Source organism: Triticum dicoccoides, chromosome 6B (genome assembly GCF_002162155.2).
Source record: "Triticum dicoccoides isolate Atlit2015 ecotype Zavitan chromosome 6B, WEW_v2.0, whole genome shotgun sequence".
Classification (NCBI taxonomy): Eukaryota; Viridiplantae; Streptophyta; class Magnoliopsida; order Poales; family Poaceae; genus Triticum; species Triticum dicoccoides.
This window is the reverse complement of record NC_041391.1, coordinates 6,168,272-6,187,363: the sequence shown is the minus strand read 5'-3', so window position 1 is coordinate 6,187,363 and position 19,092 is coordinate 6,168,272. Positions and strand designations below refer to the sequence as shown.

General features: G+C 48.8%; 1 protein-coding gene across 1 annotated transcript; it reads right to left on the bottom strand.

Annotated features, from left to right (window-relative positions):
- Positions 1 to 4,698: 4,698 nt before the first annotated feature.
- Positions 4,699 to 14,941, bottom strand: LOC119325677 (T-complex protein 1 subunit theta-like). The gene is made up of 12 exons (XM_037599393.1): positions 14,774 to 14,941; positions 14,131 to 14,393; positions 8,003 to 8,164; positions 7,239 to 7,316; positions 6,958 to 7,091; positions 6,681 to 6,753; positions 6,524 to 6,601; positions 6,326 to 6,448; positions 6,122 to 6,216; positions 5,508 to 5,717; positions 5,092 to 5,149; positions 4,699 to 5,010 (listed from the first exon to the last, which is right to left on the bottom strand). Exons 1-12 carry the CDS (start codon positions 14,928 to 14,930, stop codon positions 4,945 to 4,947), a joined length of 1,497 nt encoding a protein of 498 aa, XP_037455290.1. The 5' UTR covers positions 14,931 to 14,941; the 3' UTR covers positions 4,699 to 4,944.
- Positions 14,942 to 19,092: the final 4,151 nt, after the last annotated feature.

Genomic DNA, 19,092 nt, shown 5'->3' with positions numbered 1-19,092 from the left:
AGAGGATCAAATCAAATCAGGCTAAGCCTAGGCATGGCCTGAGGGAGGTGGGGGGTTGAAACTCTAGAATATCAGAGGATCAAATCAAATCAGGCTAACTAGGAATGGCCTGACGGAGGTGAGGGGGGGTTGAAACTCTAGAACACCAGAGGATCAAATCAAATCATGCTAAGCCTAGGCATGGCCTGAGGGAACATCAGAGGATCAAAGCAAATCAGCCTAAGACTAGGCATGGCCTGAGGGAGGTGGGGAGGAAGGGGACCTACGTGGAGAGCATCATCCATCATCCATTCCTCGAAGCAGAACTATGTCTCCGGCTTGCGCTCAAGGATGTCGATACCCTTCTACATGAAGCTCCACCCATTCCCTTCAGACCAATCATCTTGCAGTCATCCTTGCCCTGCCCACCTCGAAGCAGACCTACGTGGAGAACACCAGAAGGGATGTGTTGTGTTGCGTTCGTCGCCGCGTGGGTTTGTGTCGTTTGGGGAGACATACGCGGGAGGACGGGATTGTCGCACACTGGCATCAAAGACATTTTGACTGGTTCCGACAGTACAAAAAAAAGGACATATTGGCTGTAGAACCGGGTGGTTGACTGGTTCCGACACGTACGATTTGATTCTGCTGCCGCGGGTTGAGAAGGAGGAGCCATCGCAGTGGTCTGGTACATGCGAGGGATCAACAATTTGGCTGTAGATCCGAGTCACACGTTGTCAGGTCAGTCAGACGGATGTTGCACCATGCTGATGTTGAGAGAATTGCTAGTAGAGGATCAGCTTCTTAAGAATGTGCCAGCAAAAGCATACACCTTGTTAAGAATGCATGATTTTTCCACTAGTATTCACTTCTTATTAGGGATCCCTTTCTGCCTGTTCGCTGCCGCTTCTTCTTGTTGGGTGTATGTCACTAATCAGAGCAGGGCAGGGGATTTCTGCCCTTCCTAGTCGATTTCACCCTGAATATCCTGGGGGTCCGCATCGCCGTATCCGTGCGTCTTCTTCTGATTATCCGTGCGTGTTATTACAGGGGGAGCTGGCACCAGTGCCGGATCACTCGGCTATAGTGCGGTACAGCCAAATCAGGGGCTTAATAAGCTGCAGAATCGCACACATGTCGAACAGTACAGTCGATGCCAGGCCACACGGCCAGTGGCAACGCAGGCATCTGCTCGGCGTCGGCTGGTGTCCGAATTGCTGCTCCGGCGGATAACCACTCTGCTTGTTCTGCAGAAAACAGAGCTTCTCTCGCCTCTCCTTAGCTGCCCTGTTTGACTTATGCACCATGTATTGTTCTCTTATTACTGTCTCCGTTCTCTTGTTGAATTCATGCTGATACAAAATGTTTGAAATATCGCCTCAAGGCCGCAGCTCCTTCCGGATTCGCGGCAGGAAGCAGCTCTCCCTCGTTTCGCCCCCGTTGGTCTCGGTGCCCCCCACCAGGAAGCAGCTCTACCTCGTTTCGCCCCCCAGAGGGTCTGGCTGCCCCCAACTAGGCAGCATACAAATAATGATAACCAATTGGACACCTTAATTGTTTTTGTTCAGTCTAGGACACAATCAGTAGATGAGAATGCTTCTCCTCGTTGGATTAGAAGGGACGTGGGTCCTCTTCTGTTGGTAGTTTCCACGTGTCCCACTTCATAGAAATAGTTGCACCCAAGAATCACGGTGGATTAATTAGCATTAGGAACGAGTGGGTGGTCCACATTTGTTCCCGTCTATTTTGCTTCGTCAAAGTAACAACACCAGAAAATCAAGCATGTACAAAACTGCAAATCTATTTATTTCTTTCTTTCTACTTTTTCATATTCACATATTTTCTACTCGATGAAAATATGTTTCCACTGATCCTAGATTTGCTTCCGGTACATGTTGATTTTGGTTAGGGATGGCAGTTTTGCCCATGGGTATGGGTATCCACGGGTACCCTACCCGAAAATACTGGGCATGTGCAGGACTTCACAAGATTTTGTACCCATGGATAATGGGTATCCTTACCCAAAAATGTATGGGTAGGGCATGGTATGGAATTACGCCCATGAATAACTCAATGGATACCCAGAAAAATTTAATAACTAAAAATAACTCCTTTGAGATGTCGGGTCAACGTCCTACTCATATGGCCCAATCCATAATACCTTATTTCCTCAACCAACCACAGCTCATAGGCCCATAGCCACAAGCTTGCCACTCCCCCTACGTCCCATGTGACCCCTTAAAATGATGAAATCTCGATTCATCACTAGTGGTTGCTTGTCCAACTCTCGAACCAGCGATCTGTAGTTCCCGCCGCTGCCTCCCACTATATTTGGCCTTGTACCAAATTATTATTGTACTCCTTTGCCGCCTCCAATAGCCACCCCACGGAAAGAGGCCGTGTCGGTGCTAGACCGATCGCACAAAATCACTTAAAATTTAGAATCATGTATCTAGTTTTTTAAATGTGAATGCTATACATTGTATCCATCAGATACCTTATAGGATACCCGATAAGTATGGGCATGGATGTCAATTTGTGCCCATGAGTATTGAAATGGCTGGGTATAGAAAGTTTTTATGGGTATGGGTCTGGATAGAAATGAGTTGTACCCGCCCATAACCTACCCATTGCCATCCCTAATTTTGGTTCGATTTAAGTATCAATCTAATTTTCTTTTAGTGATTTTTTCTTAAAAATCATGAACTTTTCATAAATTCTTGAACTTGTTTCAAACCGAGATACAAATTCGTAAACATTTCTCAAATTCACATACATTTATTTTTAAAACACGCAAACTTTTTTTTCAAATTCATACACTTTTTATCAAATCGGTGATTCAAAACCGATGGACCTTCTTTCCAATTTTGTGTTTTCTGTATCAAAATCAATGAGTTTTTCGGTAAAACAAAATAACCGAAAATAGCTTTGCTGTTTGGAAAATAACCGCATATATAAGTTGAACCACTCGTCACCCTCCTTTTATTGCCCTTCATCCGCCTCACTGCAGCTCACCCAACGACGTGGTACTAACTGCGCAACACATCGGAGGGTGGCACACGCGGGACGCGGAAGGCCTCTAGCCTAGGTTGCCTGACGCACCCAGGCCCGCCAGCATGTGGGCATGGCCATTGAAGGTCTCCATGCAAAATTTGAAAGAACCCGGACACCAAGCGCACGTTGCGCCACCTGCAGACTGTATTTTATGTTTTTTTACTAAAACACCCCTAGAAAACGTATATAATGTCAGAAAGCAACGGAATTTGGCATGCATGCTTTCCATGGTGATGCCAGTGTGTGGAAAAATTTGGATCCATTTCATTAATATGAAAAAAGAACACGTTCGAGACTACCGATAGACGCGAACGATCCCAGTCAAACATGGCGTAGGTCATGTCTTGCATGAAATGACACAAAAATTTGCCAGCGTGTGGGCATACCCTTGGAAGGCCTCCATGCAAAAATTGAACGAATTCGGATACCAAACGCATGTCGCGTCACATACGGGCAATATATTAGGGCTTTTTCACGGGGAAAACCACGAAAAATGCATAGAATGTTAGAAAACAAAGAAATTTGGCGTGCATGCCTTCCATGGTTATTCCAGTGTGTGGAAAAAAATTGTTCCGTTTTATAAACCTGAAAAAAATGCTTCGAGACTTGTCATACTGGCAGACCCGAACGATCCCGGTTGAACATGGTGTAGGTTCTGGCATGCATGAAATGACACCAAATTTTTCCAGTGTATGGATATGACCAAGGTAGTCCACGTAAAATTTGAATGAATTTGGACACTGAACCCACGTTGCATCACGTGCGGGCAGTATTTTAGGGTTTTTTCACTAGGAGAACCCTAGAAAATGAATATAATGTCAGAAGGCAACAAAACTAGGCATGAATGCCTTCCATAGTAATGCCAATGTGTGGAATTTTTTGGCTCCATTTGGTTAATGTGAAAAAACTGGTAATAGATGGTGTTGTTGATGGTGAACTCCTTGCTCTTGAGTTCAAATGATAGTCTCCCAACACTCAAACAGTCTCTCATAGATTTGGCTTTGGCAGGAGAGGGGATTGAATGGAAAGCAACTTGAGGAAGGCTAGAAATCAAGGTTCAAATGATTGGATTGGAATTTCTTGATCTCAACACATGAGTAGGTGGTTCTCTCTTTAGAAAATGAGTAGTGAAAGTTGTGGTTCGTTCTGATGTCTCTCTCTAGAGTTGGTGGCGGTGGAAGGGTATAAATAGGCAGCACAAAAAATCCAACCATTACAAGCCTTTGACCCAACTCGATGACATCGACATGACAATCTCGGTGAGACCGACTAGTGTAAACAGATGATCCATCCATCGGTCCTATGCATAGCTTGGTGTTGGCCGAAAACAAAACGACAGACGTGCCACACAAGATCGAGTTTTAGCTTTTCTCCATCGCGTGTGTGCTTCCGCGGGAATGGGCAAGACGTAATGTATCAGTACATGCTCACACGTCAACGCATGCATATGTGTGTCAACACACTCAATAATCAAAGGCAGTCTTGAAAAATGCATTAGGCCCTACATATATGGATGAAGGGAGTAAGTGCTGTGACGGGTAAGAGACGATGATGCCAACAATGCAAACACATCGTTCAGCAGCACTCTACAAAATGTCATCCTTCCAAGCAAACTCAAAACAAACAGCTATCTTAATGAAAGGCAAAGAGATAACACAACAAAGTTTTACAAACATCAATATGATCCACAATCTTTCAAGACCAGCTTTGGTTCACATAATAAACTGGACGAGCAAGTCTCTCTAGTTATCATGTGATACACAGTACCACAAAGGAACTCACAAATCCACCAGCAAGACATCAGCTAAAGCTTCTACCCACCACCAACCGTGGAACCCATGCAGCCAGAATCTTTTACTCGAATCCAACCTAGATAAGATGAAACACAGGAAACTGGAGTGCACAGACAAACTAATCTTCATCCATACCACCTTGTTTGGGGGGTCGCGGACCTCCTGCTGGCTTTGCCATGATGATCTGTGTTCCACATATTAGCATATGAATAAACGGCCATTGTTTTATGCATATGAAGATGACATGAAAGATTGACAATCCTACCTGGTCAACCCGTAGTACTGTACATACAACATCTGCTGAGTATTTTAGAGCGAAGGACCTGATTGAAGGGGAAAAAGTGAAGTGGGACATAACAACCTATGTACGCACTTCAAACTTTAAATACACAAATTAATATATATTTTGTGGAATAAATACACATATTAATAAACTGGGCATGAAAGCACGGAAAATATAGATGACAACACAAATTATTGAACTGGGTATGAGAAAGAACTGATTATGTACAAGGCACCTTGACGTAGCATTTTCGTGGTATCATGGACAACAGCCGGTAACAGTATATTCGCATCATATCAGGATATAGATTGAAACGATAAGGACCATAAACAGACATTGTCAAAGCTTGTAGAAGGATTTCCACACCTATTGACAACAAGATGTTGAGTAAGGCTTACTTTGTAATGTAGAGGTCCCATATTTTCATACTTGACGCATCCTTGCAAGCACCATCCTTCAAGTCAATGCCAACTTTCACATTGCCAGCAGCATGCTCAGCATAGAGGGAAGATATTATCCCCATTGCACCAAGTCCAGCATTTTCAGAAAGTGTTCTTGGAACCATTTCAAAACTTTCACCAAATTTTGCAATGGCATACTGATCCAACCTGCATAATTGACGAACAACAGATAGTGTAAATTAAGAAAAGATTAATAAGTAACATTTAGTTTCATAAACCAACTACCAAAGCTGATTATAGCAATTACATGGTTCACATATCAAATATGTCTGAGTCCTGCAGAGGAATGGAACTCTAACAAAAAATACAAACAAATGATTTTATTAATACAAAATTCTGGATACCAATCCATCTATCCTTGTATCCTAATTAACCCCAGGACAACATGCACAATAGGACATGTATATTTATTGCCACTGTGCTTGAAATGCATGAGACAATAAAATTTGCACAGTTGAAGGTGGTTAATCAACAGAACTATTGTTTGTAACCAATGTGCTCTTTTACATGTACATATGAAATTTATTTATCTCCGAATCAAATATAGTTACCCTGTTTCCTTCAGAGAAAACTGCTTCAATCTCTTTGCCAGTTCTACTTCTGTTGCGGCAGCTCCAGGAATAATCCGACTGTCCCTGCACATACACTGTTATAAACACGAACAGTTATATTACATTTCACAAATCAGACGATAGTGGAGCATGACTAATTAAAAAATGTATGGAGATTGGTTTCCACCTACATCACATACATACCTTGTACGTGTTTACGCCATCATCAACAGCTCTTTCAAGATCATCTAATATACTATCAGTACTGCCTCGTAAGACAACAGTAGCCACTGAATTTCCACCTCCTTCATTTTGGACAACAGTCACCTATAGAGCAAAGCAGATATGTTGAGAAAGCACAAAGTGATGTTACTCGAGAAATCGTGAAGGCATGAAACATACTCGAGCACCGCCAATTTCTTCCACCGAAACAGAGTCTGCATATCCTAATTCGGCCGCAGTTGGCCGGCTAAGCTTCAACTGTTTTTTGTATAACACATGGCATCAGAATAAAGTTATTATTGCTAATAAATAAAGAGTTTTTGAACCCAGAAATTACAAGTGCTACAGCCCCAGTAGTACGGCACAATCTCCGAAGCTCAAACTTTGAGCTGACTTTCAGAACCATTAGCCTGTAAACCATAATATCTATAATTATAAGTATCACTTGTAAAGCAGGACCAAATCATGGTACAATAAAAATAAACCTATATTTGAGATGTCTTCCACTATTACAACCTCCAATTAATGGTTATCTTAAAATGTAGAAATAAGTTTCACAAGAAAAAACTATACTAAACCAAGATGACAGTTCATATAAGAAGCAAAATACTTACTTGTAACGTTCACAAAAATGCAATGCCATATCGCCAACTGCTGCTCCACTGACAATAGCCTTGGCACCTGAATCAGCCACAGATTTAATAAGCTCCTCCACCTTTGCTTCCTCAGTTTTAGCATAGTTTTCAAGCTGCACAACATCACAAGCATGTGTTTTATAATGTTACTACATATATTTGTCAGACATAGGTAAATTATGTATAACCCGTTCTGAGTGCATTGAACCAGCAAAGAATACAAACAAAAAATGAATGTTTATCTTATACAACGAACATACATGCTCAGCAGAATGTATAAGAACTGTTCCCTTCATTTCAGTTGCAGCAGTGTCAACACCACCGGCAAATACCGCAACCTAAATAATGAAACAAAATTAGAACAATTGAAGGAACCCCAAAAATCATGCTTAAAATATTACACATGCTTAAAAGGGGGATTACAGCATGTAAAAATTACAGTGCATCATGGTACATTGATGTAAGTTGCATTCTACTGTGGATCGGTTCGTGAAAACACTGTTGGAATAGTTGATTTCATGAATGATGTAATGCTATATAAGTGTACACTAAACAACAGTCCATGATCAGAGCAGAGCATACACAATACTGATCGTCTATGTGTACCAAAAATCTCATATAAACCATGCAGGATGGTTGACGAGGTTGCAATCAGTAAAACTTAGCTACAAAACACAAAATAAGCTTCAATGTTTATTAATAAGATGGATATGATTTAACTTGGCTAGAAAATACTATGCAGCCCACAAATTTAGGCAACCAACATTAAAGAGAAAGCAGTATCATCATAACTCACAGCAAAACTTCAAAAAGGTTAAATTTTGAATTATTGAGAACTTAGATTTTTGTCGGAAAATACATATAGCAGAATAAACTATAGATAGTGGACGATCTGATTGTGTGTTAGTACTGAGAATGTTGGAGCTGTTTATACATAAGAAAATACATTATTGTAGGTAAACAGATAACACACACATTATCGATAAAAACACAGTATTAACATAGTGTACAATTTTGAGCTCACCATCGCATTCTCCACTTTTTTAATGCTCCCAACAGCGTCATGTTTCAGAACCATCCCACGGACTACAGAAGAATCGTGCAGGCCGCCTCCAACCAGCTTTGCCACTCTAACATTGTCAACATTAAAATTTGCCGGATTTTCTGGGCAAACTTGGATACAGGCCTGAAAAGCCATGATAAACAGATGAAACAAACCAACGGTTAGTGATATATATATATTTCATAATGTCGAAAAAAAATACTTGCTGTCAGGTACAAGACAAGTATTAGCCTACATCAGCGACAAGTGGACACATCACATCCTCCTGGCCAAATTGCTTGCTGGCAACAACAGATTTCATCCTCAACACGACCTCTGTTGGACCTTTGAACCTGAGCATTGATAGTTGTGGATGACACTAGGAGAGTTGGGACAATTTTCGTTGGTTTATTTCTCACACAATGCCATGCCAACCTGAGGGGTTGGGGATACATATTTATAGGCTGCTAGCCAGCCAAGGCATATGCTAAGATGCTGCTAAGATGCCAGTCTAAGATGCTAGTCTAAGATGCTAGTCTAAGATGCTAACTGACAGTCCTTGATGGTCAAGAACAGAACTCTATCCTAACAGCCAGTCCTTGATGGTCCAGGACTTTATCCTCCTAACTGCCACAAGGACCATGTGCTGCAGCCCCACAAGGACCCTAGTACACAACTTATCCATCATTCTCCCCCTAAGTCTTGTACGTCGTCTTGTGGGAGAGTTGAATCATCCCAATCCTGGAGCAAAGTTCGAGGAACTTGACCCTCCCAAGGGGCTTGGTGAGCAGGTCTGCGAGCTGATCCTTGGTGTTGATGTAGCTCGCCTCGATGCTCCCTTCTTCCACACAGCCGCGGATGAAGTGATACCTCAGTCGGATGTGCTTGCTCCGTTCGTGGAACACGGGGTTCTTTGCCAGGGCCAGGGCGGACTTGCTGTCCACCAGGAGCTGCACCGTTCTGGTGTCTTGAACGAGAAGATCACCAAGCAGTCGAGCAAGCCAGAGCGCCTGAGTACAGGCGGTGGAGGCCGCTATGTACTCAGCCTCACAGCTGGACAGGGCCACCACCTGATGCTTGACTGATTGCCAGCTCACGAGACACTTGCCGAGGAAGAGGAGGATCCCGCTCGTGCTCTTGCTGGTGTCGATGTCGCCGGCGTGGTCGCTGTCGCTGTACCCGACGAAGTGTGCCGCCCCAGGGCACCTAGGGTAATGGAGGCCGTGGTCGAGGGTCCCTGCTATGTAGCAGACGATCCTCTTCACTGCCTGCTGGTGTTCCGACGTTGGTCGCTCCATGAACCGACTGACATAGCCGACGAAGAATGCCAAGTCCGGCCGTGTGTGAGTGAGGTAGCGAAGGCTCCCCACAAGGCGTCGGTACTGCGTAGCATCCACTTCCTCCGTCGTGCTGTCGCGACTTAGTTTCAGCCTCTCCTCCATCGGAGTGAGAGCTGGATGGCAGTCGGTGAGCCCAGCTAGCTCAACGATGCGCTTGGCGTAGGCGGACTGTCGAAGCGCGATCCCGGAGTGGTCCTGGTGGACCTCAATCCCTAGATAGAAGGAGAGGAGCCCCAGGTCACTCATCTGGAACGTGGCCTTCATGTCTTCCTTGAACGCCGCCACCTCTGCATCTTTGGTGCCGGTGATCACCAGGTTGTCAACGTAGACGCCCACCAGCAGGGCATTTCCTCCACTCCCCCGTCGGTAGACGGCAGCCTCATGCGGGCTCTGCTCGAAACCCATCTTCTTCAGTGTGGAGTCCAGCTTGGCGTTCCACGCCCTGGGTGCCTGCCGCAGGCCATAGAGAGCCTTGCGCAGGCGGAGCACCTTGCCCTCCTGGCCGGGAATCGTAAACCCCGGTGGCTGATGCACGTAGACTTCCTCCTTCAAGTCGCCATTGAGGAATGCCGACTTAACGTCCATGTGGTGCACACGCCAGCCCTCCTGGGCAGCCAGTGCAAGGAGAAGTCGCACGGACTCCATCCGTGCCACGGGAGCGAAAGCGTCGTCGAAGTCGACTCCTTCCTGCTGCAAGAAGCCTCGGGCCACCAAACGAGCCTTGTGCTTGATGATGGCGCCGGCTCCATCCCTCTTCAGCTTGAACACCCACTTAAGGGTGATTGCGCGGTGACCTCGAGGGAGATCAGCAAGCTCCAAGGTGCGGTTTTGCTCGACCGCATCCATCTCCAACTTCATCGCGGCGCGCCATGCCGCGTCTCTCTCGGCCTCTGCAAAGGACCGTGGTTCGCCGTCTTCACACACGAGCTGTAGCTGCGCCTCCAGGTCACGTGGCACCAGTCCTGGCACCGGCTGGTCGCCGAGCACATTATCCATCGTACGGTACCGCAGCGGTTCGCCTCCATACCATGCGTCGACCCGCTCCTCGTCGTGAGTGAGCGGGGAAGCGAACTTCATCGGGTTGTGCTCTGCGTGAGCTGGTGCTGATGAAGACGAGCCCGGAGTGGCGACCGCCGGGGCTGGAGTATGCGGCGTCGCCGGTTGTGGTGTCGTCGGTGTAGCAGGCGCCGGAGTCGATGTAGTTTTGGGGGCCGGGGTAGACGTGCCCGGTGAAGAGGAGCTGCTTGCTCCCCCAGCTTCCTTGAAGTGAGCGTACTCGACAATGAAGTCGTCATACGTCGGCGTTGAGCCGTCGTCCACCGCCTTGTCCCATTGCCACCCTCGCCCTTCGTTGAACACGACGTCTCGCGCTGTGCGCACATGTTGTGTCTTTGGGTCGAGGAAGCGGTAGGCCTTTGAGCCCTCCGCGTAGCCGATGAAGACTCCCGGAGTGCTCCTGTCGTCGAGCTTGCCGATGTGGCCGAGCTCCTTGGCGAACGCAAGGCAGCCAAAGACCCGCAAATGAGAGACCGCCGGCTTCCGCCCATGCCAGGCCTCGTACGGAGTTCTGCCGTCGAGTGCCTTAGTAGGAGAGCGGTTGAGGATGTAGACGGCCGTTAGCACCGCCTCTCCCCAGAAGACAGCCGGCATCCCTCTTTGCTTGAGGAGAGCCCGAGCCATCCCCACAACCGTCTGGTTGCGCCGCTCGACGACGCCGTTTTGCTGCGGGCTGTACGGCGCGGAGTAGTGGCGCTGGATGCCCTCATCGGCGCAGTACGACGCGAATTCAGCCGCCGTGAACTCGCCGCCGTTGTCAGTGCGCAACACGCGCAATTTGCGGCCGCTCTCCGCCTCCACACCAACCTGCGCGCGCCTGATGGCGTCCGCCGCTTCTCCCTTACTGCCGAGGATCATCACCCACATGTAGCGGGAGAGATCGTCGACGAGCAGCAGGAAGTAGCGTCGACCTCCTGGTGTGGCTGGCGTCACTGGGCCGCACAGGTCTCCGTGCACGAGCTCCAGCTTCTCCTTAGCCCGAAAACTCGCCTGTTGGGGAAAGGGGAGTCGTCTCTGCTTTGTCAGTACGCAGATGTCGCAGAACTGCTCCACATGGTCGAGGCATGGCAGGCCTCGCACCATCTCCTTGGCACTTAGACACTTCAGGGCCTCAAAGTGAAGGTGCCCAAAGCGCTCATGCCACTGCCACGCCTCGTCGTCTCGACGGACAGCGAGACAGACCGGTTGTGCCACCTGCACATCAAGGACGTAGAGTCGATTTTCACCTCTGGGCACCTTGGTGAGAAGGTGACGCTGGCGATCCCAGATGCGTAGGACCCCATGCTCAATCAGCACGCGTGAGCCGTTCTCATCCAGCTGTCCCAAGCTGATGATGGAATTCCTTAGCGCCGGGATGTAGTAGACACCGGTGAGCAGCCGGTGCTCTCCCATCTTGGTGGTGAAGATGACGGAGCCGACGCCCTTTATCTCCACAGCGGAGGCATCCCCGAACTTGATGGAGCCTCGCGCATCGGAGTCGAGCTCGGCGAAGAATTCCCTTCGACCGGTCATGTGGTGGGTGGCGCCTGTGTCGAGGCACCACCCCGTAGCCTTGTCCTTCCCGGAGCCATCGCCGAGAAGAGCGTGTGCTTTTGGCTCATTGAGGTGGATGAAAGCCTTTGCGACTGGAGTCGCCGAGGGTAGCTCAATGCTTGCATGCGCCATGAACAGAGCCGTCTCCTCCTCCTTTGCCTATGCGACGTGAGCTTGGCCTTGTCGTGGTTGCCGACACTCATTGGCCCAATGGCCAAACCGGCCACAGTTGTGGCAACTGTTGTCTTGTGCCGGCTTGGGCTTGCCAGCGGCGCCGTCCTTGGCGCCTCCGCGGGCGTCACCTTCGGCACGTCCTTGTGCCCTGCCCGGGGGGCCTCTTCGCGCCTTACGCTGCTTGCCACGCTTGCGGCCTCCCGTCGAGGAGGAAGGCTCCCCCTTCCTCCTGTCACCAAGGCTGGGATCCCACTGCTCCCGAGTTAGGAGCAGCTTCCCGCCGGTGGTGACGGGCCCCGAGGGGGGCTGTGGCTCGTCGGTGTCGATGACCTTGAGACGGCCTATCGCCTCCTCGATCATCATCGTGGAGAGGTCCAGCAACGACTCGATCGAGCGAGCCATCTGCTTGTACTTCTCGGGAATGCACCGAAAAAGCTTCTCGACAGCTCTCTCCTCGGTGTAGGTGGCATCGCCAAACTTCACCATCTTCTGCAGCAGAGTGTTGAGACGGAGTGCAAACTCATCAACGTCCTCACCTGGCTTGAAGCCTAGGTTCTCCCACTCCTTATGAAGTGCCTGCAGGGTGGACTTGCGAGCACGGTCGCTGCCGATGCATGCTGCGGCGATGGCGTCCCAAGCCTCCTTGGCAGTCCGCTTGTTGGAAAGCGAGAACTGCATCTCGGGCGGGACTGCGGCGATGAGGGCGTCCAGCGCCCGTCGATCCTCTAGGTAGTCGACGTTGCTGTCCTGGACTGCCTCCCACATGCGCCGCACCTGGAGCCTGACCTTCATGATCCCGGCCCACTCGACGTAGTTGGTTTTAGTGAGGGTAGGCCACCCAACACTGGAACCAACATCCCTGACCACAGTCCGGACCTCGTAGAGGCCGCGGTCCTGGTCGTTGCAGCCGCCGTCGCGGTGCGCGCCTCCACCTGGAGCGCGGGCGTGCTCGGCTGCCCACTGCGCCGTCCGCTCCTGCGCCACTTTGGCGCGATCTGCGTCGGCGCCGTCGTCCGCAGGCGCGGAGCTGCTGGAGCTGCCGGGGCTGCCGCGGAGTGCCTTGGCATCCGCCGTAGCCTCACGGGCTGCTTCTGCTGCTGCTGCTGCTTCTACCTCCGCCCTGGCTGCTTCTACCCCCGCTCTGGCTGCTGCCAGCTCCGCTGCAGCCAGCCTCGACACTCTTGCCACCGCAGCAGCCGCTGCTATAGTCGCTCGCTCACGCTCCTCTGCCACGGCGCGCTCGGCCTCTTGCCGGCGCCGCATGCTCGAGGTAGCCGTGTGCTGAGAGCGACCTGCAGACATGGCTCGCTGCAGGGGGGCTGTTGCGTGAAGAGGAGGCTGATGAAGACGAGCTGCTGCTCGACAGTCCGGAGGGAGGAAGGTAACCAGAGGCAGACGGAGCAGCTGCTGCTACCGACTTGGGCTGCTCACAGGAAATGCTCAGGGTGCAGGTTAACCTGGCTCTGATACCACTTGTTGGACCTTTGAACCTGAGCATTGATAGTTGTGGATGACACTAGGAGAGTTGGGACAATTTTTGTTGGTTTATTTATCACACAATGCCATGCCAACCTGAGGGGTTGGGGATACATATTTATAGGCTGCTAGCCAGCCAAGGCATATGCTAAGATGCTGCTAAGATGCCAGTCTAAGATGCTAGTCTAAGATGCTAGTCTAAGATGCTAATTGACAGTCCTTGATGGTCAAGAACAGAACTCTATTCTAACAGCCAGTCCTTGATGGTCCAGGACTTTATCCTCCTAACTGCCACAAGGACCATGTGCTGCAGCCCCACAAGGACCCTAGTACACAGACTTATCCATCAACCTCCTCCTTGTTCCTTACATCCATATTTTCCGAGCCTTTCTCAACTAGATTCTCCAAAATCTCAAGCATCTGCTCGTACAACACAAAGATTAAACAAATGCAAGAGTTGCCCACAATCATATACTCCAATATGACAGGATCAATAATACAATGCCTACTTATTGGGCGGTGAATGGATACCTTATTAATGGCCTTGGTGTACCCAATGATGATCTCACTTGGATGCAGTCCCATCCTGATGAGCTCCTCGGCCTTGTCGAGAAGTTCACCCGCAAAAGATATGGTGAGGTTAGCCCCATCTCCGATCTCCTCCTGTTGCGCTCTGGCGGCGAGCACCAGGAGCTTAGCAGCAGGGTGCTGGACCTCAAGCTCGTTCACAATTGTTGCAGCATCATTCGTGATGAAGTGCTTGTCTAGATGATTAATGACCATCTTATTCATTCCTAAAACAGAAAACTAACACTGTTAAAAACCCACCTTCAGCACACGAACAACCCAACACAATCAGTCGATGTTACCCTGACGGCCAAACACAATTTCATTGGTGATAATGAGCTCCAGCCCTGGTCTCTTTCATCACCAGAATCAGCTCATCGTTAATGGACCCATAAAAAGAAAACCTGTGGAGGTTCTCTGCATCTACCATCCTAACGGACTGCGAATCGCAGAAAAACGGGCCGTGTGACCAAGACCCTTAACCACTGCTAGGGTTAGACTAACAACCTCCACGCAACTGCCCGTGTCGGTGTCGATCAAAAGAGCGCGCCGGCATCCGACAGCCAAACAGCGTCAAAGGTCCACGGAACGGGAGAGGAGCACTCACCGTTGGGGCCAAGGGAGGTGCGGGTGATGGCGGAGAGCTCGCGGGCGGCGCCGATGTTCTTGAGGACGGCCTCGTCGAGGCCCGAGAGGTGCTTGTGCCCATCCTTGAGGATCGACTGGATCCTGTGCCCCCCGCGATTTGCGCCAAGGCTCACCATCGTCGGCGGCGGTGAGAGCGTGCGGCCTACGCGGAGGCGATCTGGTGGTGGCCGGCGACCCGGCGTGGGGTGAGGAGAATCGGTAAAACCCTACGACGTGTGTGGCGGAGTAGAGGGACAGGACAGATAGTTTTTCTTCAGATGAAGAGGCCCCCCGGCCCTAGAAGCTGGAAAATTCGGCCTAGCTACTGAACGGGCTGATTTATAGGCCCGAGAGACAACACATTTTGGGCTGGCCCCGAACTGCTCTCTTGGAGCTGGCCCGAACGGTAAAAATCTGCAAAGCTGAGAGAGAAAAAAATACAGAAAGAAAATTGTGTGGAGGCACCTCAATGGTTTACTGAGAGGGACGAACTACAACTTTGTTTCCTCCATCTGAATCACTTGGCTAGCTTGGCAATACATGTTATGTACCTCGGATAGACGCATAAGGCATGGCTTGCAAGCGCAGACCTCCCCATGCTTCTTTTGCCTTTCGGATGAGGAAACGGTCCATCACATTTTGATGCACTGTGTGGCGGCTAGGGAAACTTGGTGTCGCTGCTTTGCATGACTGCGGATTAAGGCCGCCATTCCATCCCACCATCACAACCTTGAGAATTAGTGGCTCCTTGCTCGGCGGCCCTTTCGGAAGAAGGACCTAAAGGAATTCGACACATTGTCATGCTTACTGCGTGGAGCATGTGGAAGTAACGCAACAACCGAGCATTTAATAACACTGGTAAACAATGCTCGGTCTATGCCCTTGTTGATCAGATCATTCAGGAGCTCTACACTTGGAGGGTGGCCCGGACGGTGTCTTTAGATAGCTTTGTGAGGAGTCAGCCTTCACTCGTTCTAGGTGTGCCGTGTGTTCTGGCAGCACGACTTATAGTGTTTCCTCGAATTCTTGTAAACTGTTTTGATGCCTTGTATAAAACTAAGGTATGCCATTGGCACAATCTAAAAAAATAGAAGGAGGAAGACTCATATAACCAATTAATTAACTCGTGATGGTGGTACCTTGTGTCATGATGAGAGGATACTGGGTGGAATGGCCCCTGGCATTTATGAAAATCGGTAGAAGTCTGATAGCACGGTGGGTCTTGAAGAGGTGTTATCGCATGTACCTTGCAGAGTTGATGCATATATAAATGAGATGCTCAATGTGTCATACTTTGCTAAGGAAGTGAAGGACGTCCTTTTTTGAATGTTGCAAACAAAGGCTCCGGATCCCGATGGTTTTCTATCGCTATTTTTCTGAAGAATTGCATTTTATGTCATGGTGAGGTGTCAAATTATGGTGCTTCGTGTTCTGCGCAGGGAAGACACCCCGGATGCTATAAATAAAATAATCATTGTTTTAGTTCCTAAGGATCTAATCCAACCTCCTTAACCGAATGCCCACCAATAAACTTGTGCGCTGCAGTCTTTACGATTATCGCAAAAGTTCATGATAACCGGTTGAAATGGAATTTCTCGGAGATATTCTCTCATGAATAGTATGTGTTTGTCCTAGGGAAGCTCATTACTTGTAGTAATATAACGGTTTATTAGTGCTTGCATTTCATGAAGAAATCTAGAAGTAAGAGGAAAGTTTATTATGCCTTAAAGGTTGATATGATGAAGACATATTACCATGTGGAATGGAGCTATCCCTAAGTGGTTATGCGGAAGAGTCATTTTACAGTGTATCCGATCGATATGGACCGTCCATAGGAACGAATTCGACGGTCCAGATCCGATGCAATACATTGATGTTACATGTATTATATCAGACCCCGAGGGGCATATTCGAGAGAAAAGATATTTCGAACTGATCAGATTTTCCCTCCCAAATATTTTGAGGGTATTTTTGGTATGAATTTCAGGGCTATTTTCGGTTCGATTTTTATCCCATTCGTTAGGGTTTTACTCGCTCGCCACGGCAAGGTGTTGCAGCAAGATCCTCGCCGGTGGGGAGGGGCAGCGGCAAGATCCCTCGCCGACGGTAGGGTTTTATCCCCGCGATACGATCTTGTCGCGCGTCGTGGCCCCTCCCTCTATCCACCCGAATTCCCTCACTCTCTCGCACCTCCTCTTCACCGACGAACAAGAGAGGACGATGACTGCCCTCCCCGCGGCAGCCGCCGGCGAAGATTCGACTTCATCCCACCTCCCATTCCTCTATGCTGGTGCCTATAGCCACGAGGTCAGTCTCTACCTCTTTCCCACTCTCCACGTGGTTGTTCGCGTCCTCAGACTCACCTCTTCGTCATGTCCGCAGCTTGATCTGGCCATGCATCTCGCCCGAAGGCAAGGCGGTTGGGCCTATCATGTTTTCACTGCTGGCAGGGTATTGTGTGACTGAATGAAGCCGGCCGGCCTCGACGTCCAGTCCCATTCGTCAGACCTCATCCACATGATGGCAAGATCTACGAATGTTCGATTGGTGCATACGTATTCTTGTATATTTCATTCTAGCTCTATTATTTCAGTTTGACTGATAGGTCAGACGTTGGATTTGGAGATCACGAGAGATGAAAATCTATCAATTCTGAAATGTACTATAGACAATTCATAGCTTATGTTGCTCAATATTTATAATGCTCGCTGCTGATTGTGCAGTTGCTGCACTGGGATCAACAGACTTGGCATATGCTTTATAATTGTTTTAGATTCACATTGGATATCCACCATTTGAAGATTAGTGTAAATTCTTATTATGATGTTTTAGCCTTGTTAAAGGCAGAGTAATGATCCTCGAAGAAAGCAGATACAAAGGAATGAGCATTCGATTCTTGAATATGTTGCAATACATAATCTTCCGTGTTTTGTTATGTGCAGTGTATGTTAGCTGGACACATTTGTCAAGGTGAGTATATGCCCGACCCCTTGCTTCACTGACAGCTCGCTTTGCGGCCTTCTTCGCTATCTTGTACTTCTCTATGTTGTGTGCACTCCTATCCAGGTATAGGCGTCTGAAGCAATCTTTCTTCTTTTTAATCGCCTTCTAGACATCATCATTCCACCACCAGGTATCCTTACCTTCGCTTCTCCTTCCCCTGGACACTCCAAACTCCTCTGAGGCCACCTTATGAATGCAAGTCGCCATCTTCATCAACACATTGTCTGCATCCCCTCCTTCCTCCCAAGGGCCCACCTTAATGACCCTCTCCTTGAACGCCTGAGCTACCTTCCCCTTGAGCTTCCACCACTTCGTTCTAGCAACTTTGGCACGCTTATCCCACTGGACACGAATCCGAAAGTGGAAGTCAGCAACCACTAGCATATGCTGAGGTACAACACTCTCTCTAGGTATCACCTTACAGTCTAGGCACGCACGCCTATCTTCTCTTCTCGAGAGGATGAAATCAATCTGGCTAGAGTGTTGGCCACTACTAAAAGTCACCAGATATGATTCTCTCTTTCTAGAGAGGCTGTTAGCTACAATCATGTCGTAGGATAGAGCAAAGCTTAAGACATCTTCTCCTTCTTGATTCCTGATGCCATAGCCAAAGCCCCCATGCGCCCCTTCAAACCATGTGTTAGATGTACCTACATGGCCATTGAGGTCTCCTCCTATGGAGAGCTTCTCGCCAATCGGTACACTCCTAACCATGTCTTCTAGGCCTTCCCGAAACTCCCTCTTGGTGTTATCATTGTGGCCTACTTGCGGGGCATACATGCTGATAACATTGAGAACTAACTCCCCAACTACCAGCTTGACCAGGATAATCCAGTCCCAACATATCTTGACATCTACCACTCCATACTTGAGGCTCTTGTTGATCAAGAGGCCTACGCCATTTCTGTTTGCAGCCGTTCCCATGTACCACAACTTGAAGCTGGTATCCTCCACCTCCTTCGCCTTATGTCCCCTCAATTTGGTTTCCTGGACGCATAGGATATCAACACCTCTCCTCACCGCTGCATCAACTAGCTCCCGAAGCTTCCCTGTCAGAGGCCCTATGTTCCATCTACCTAAGCGGATCCTCCTAGGCTCGGCTAGCTTCCTTAACCCTTCCCACTCATCGAGTCAAATGCGAAGACACTTGCTCATTTTCCACTACATCCGGGCACCGATGTAGTGCGCCACTAAGGATGTGACGACCCGACCATCGCTCACTTGCCACCGTATCCGGATCAAGATACGGCGCGGCACCAGGGGGTGACGGCCCCGCCCTTGCCCATTTTCCACCAT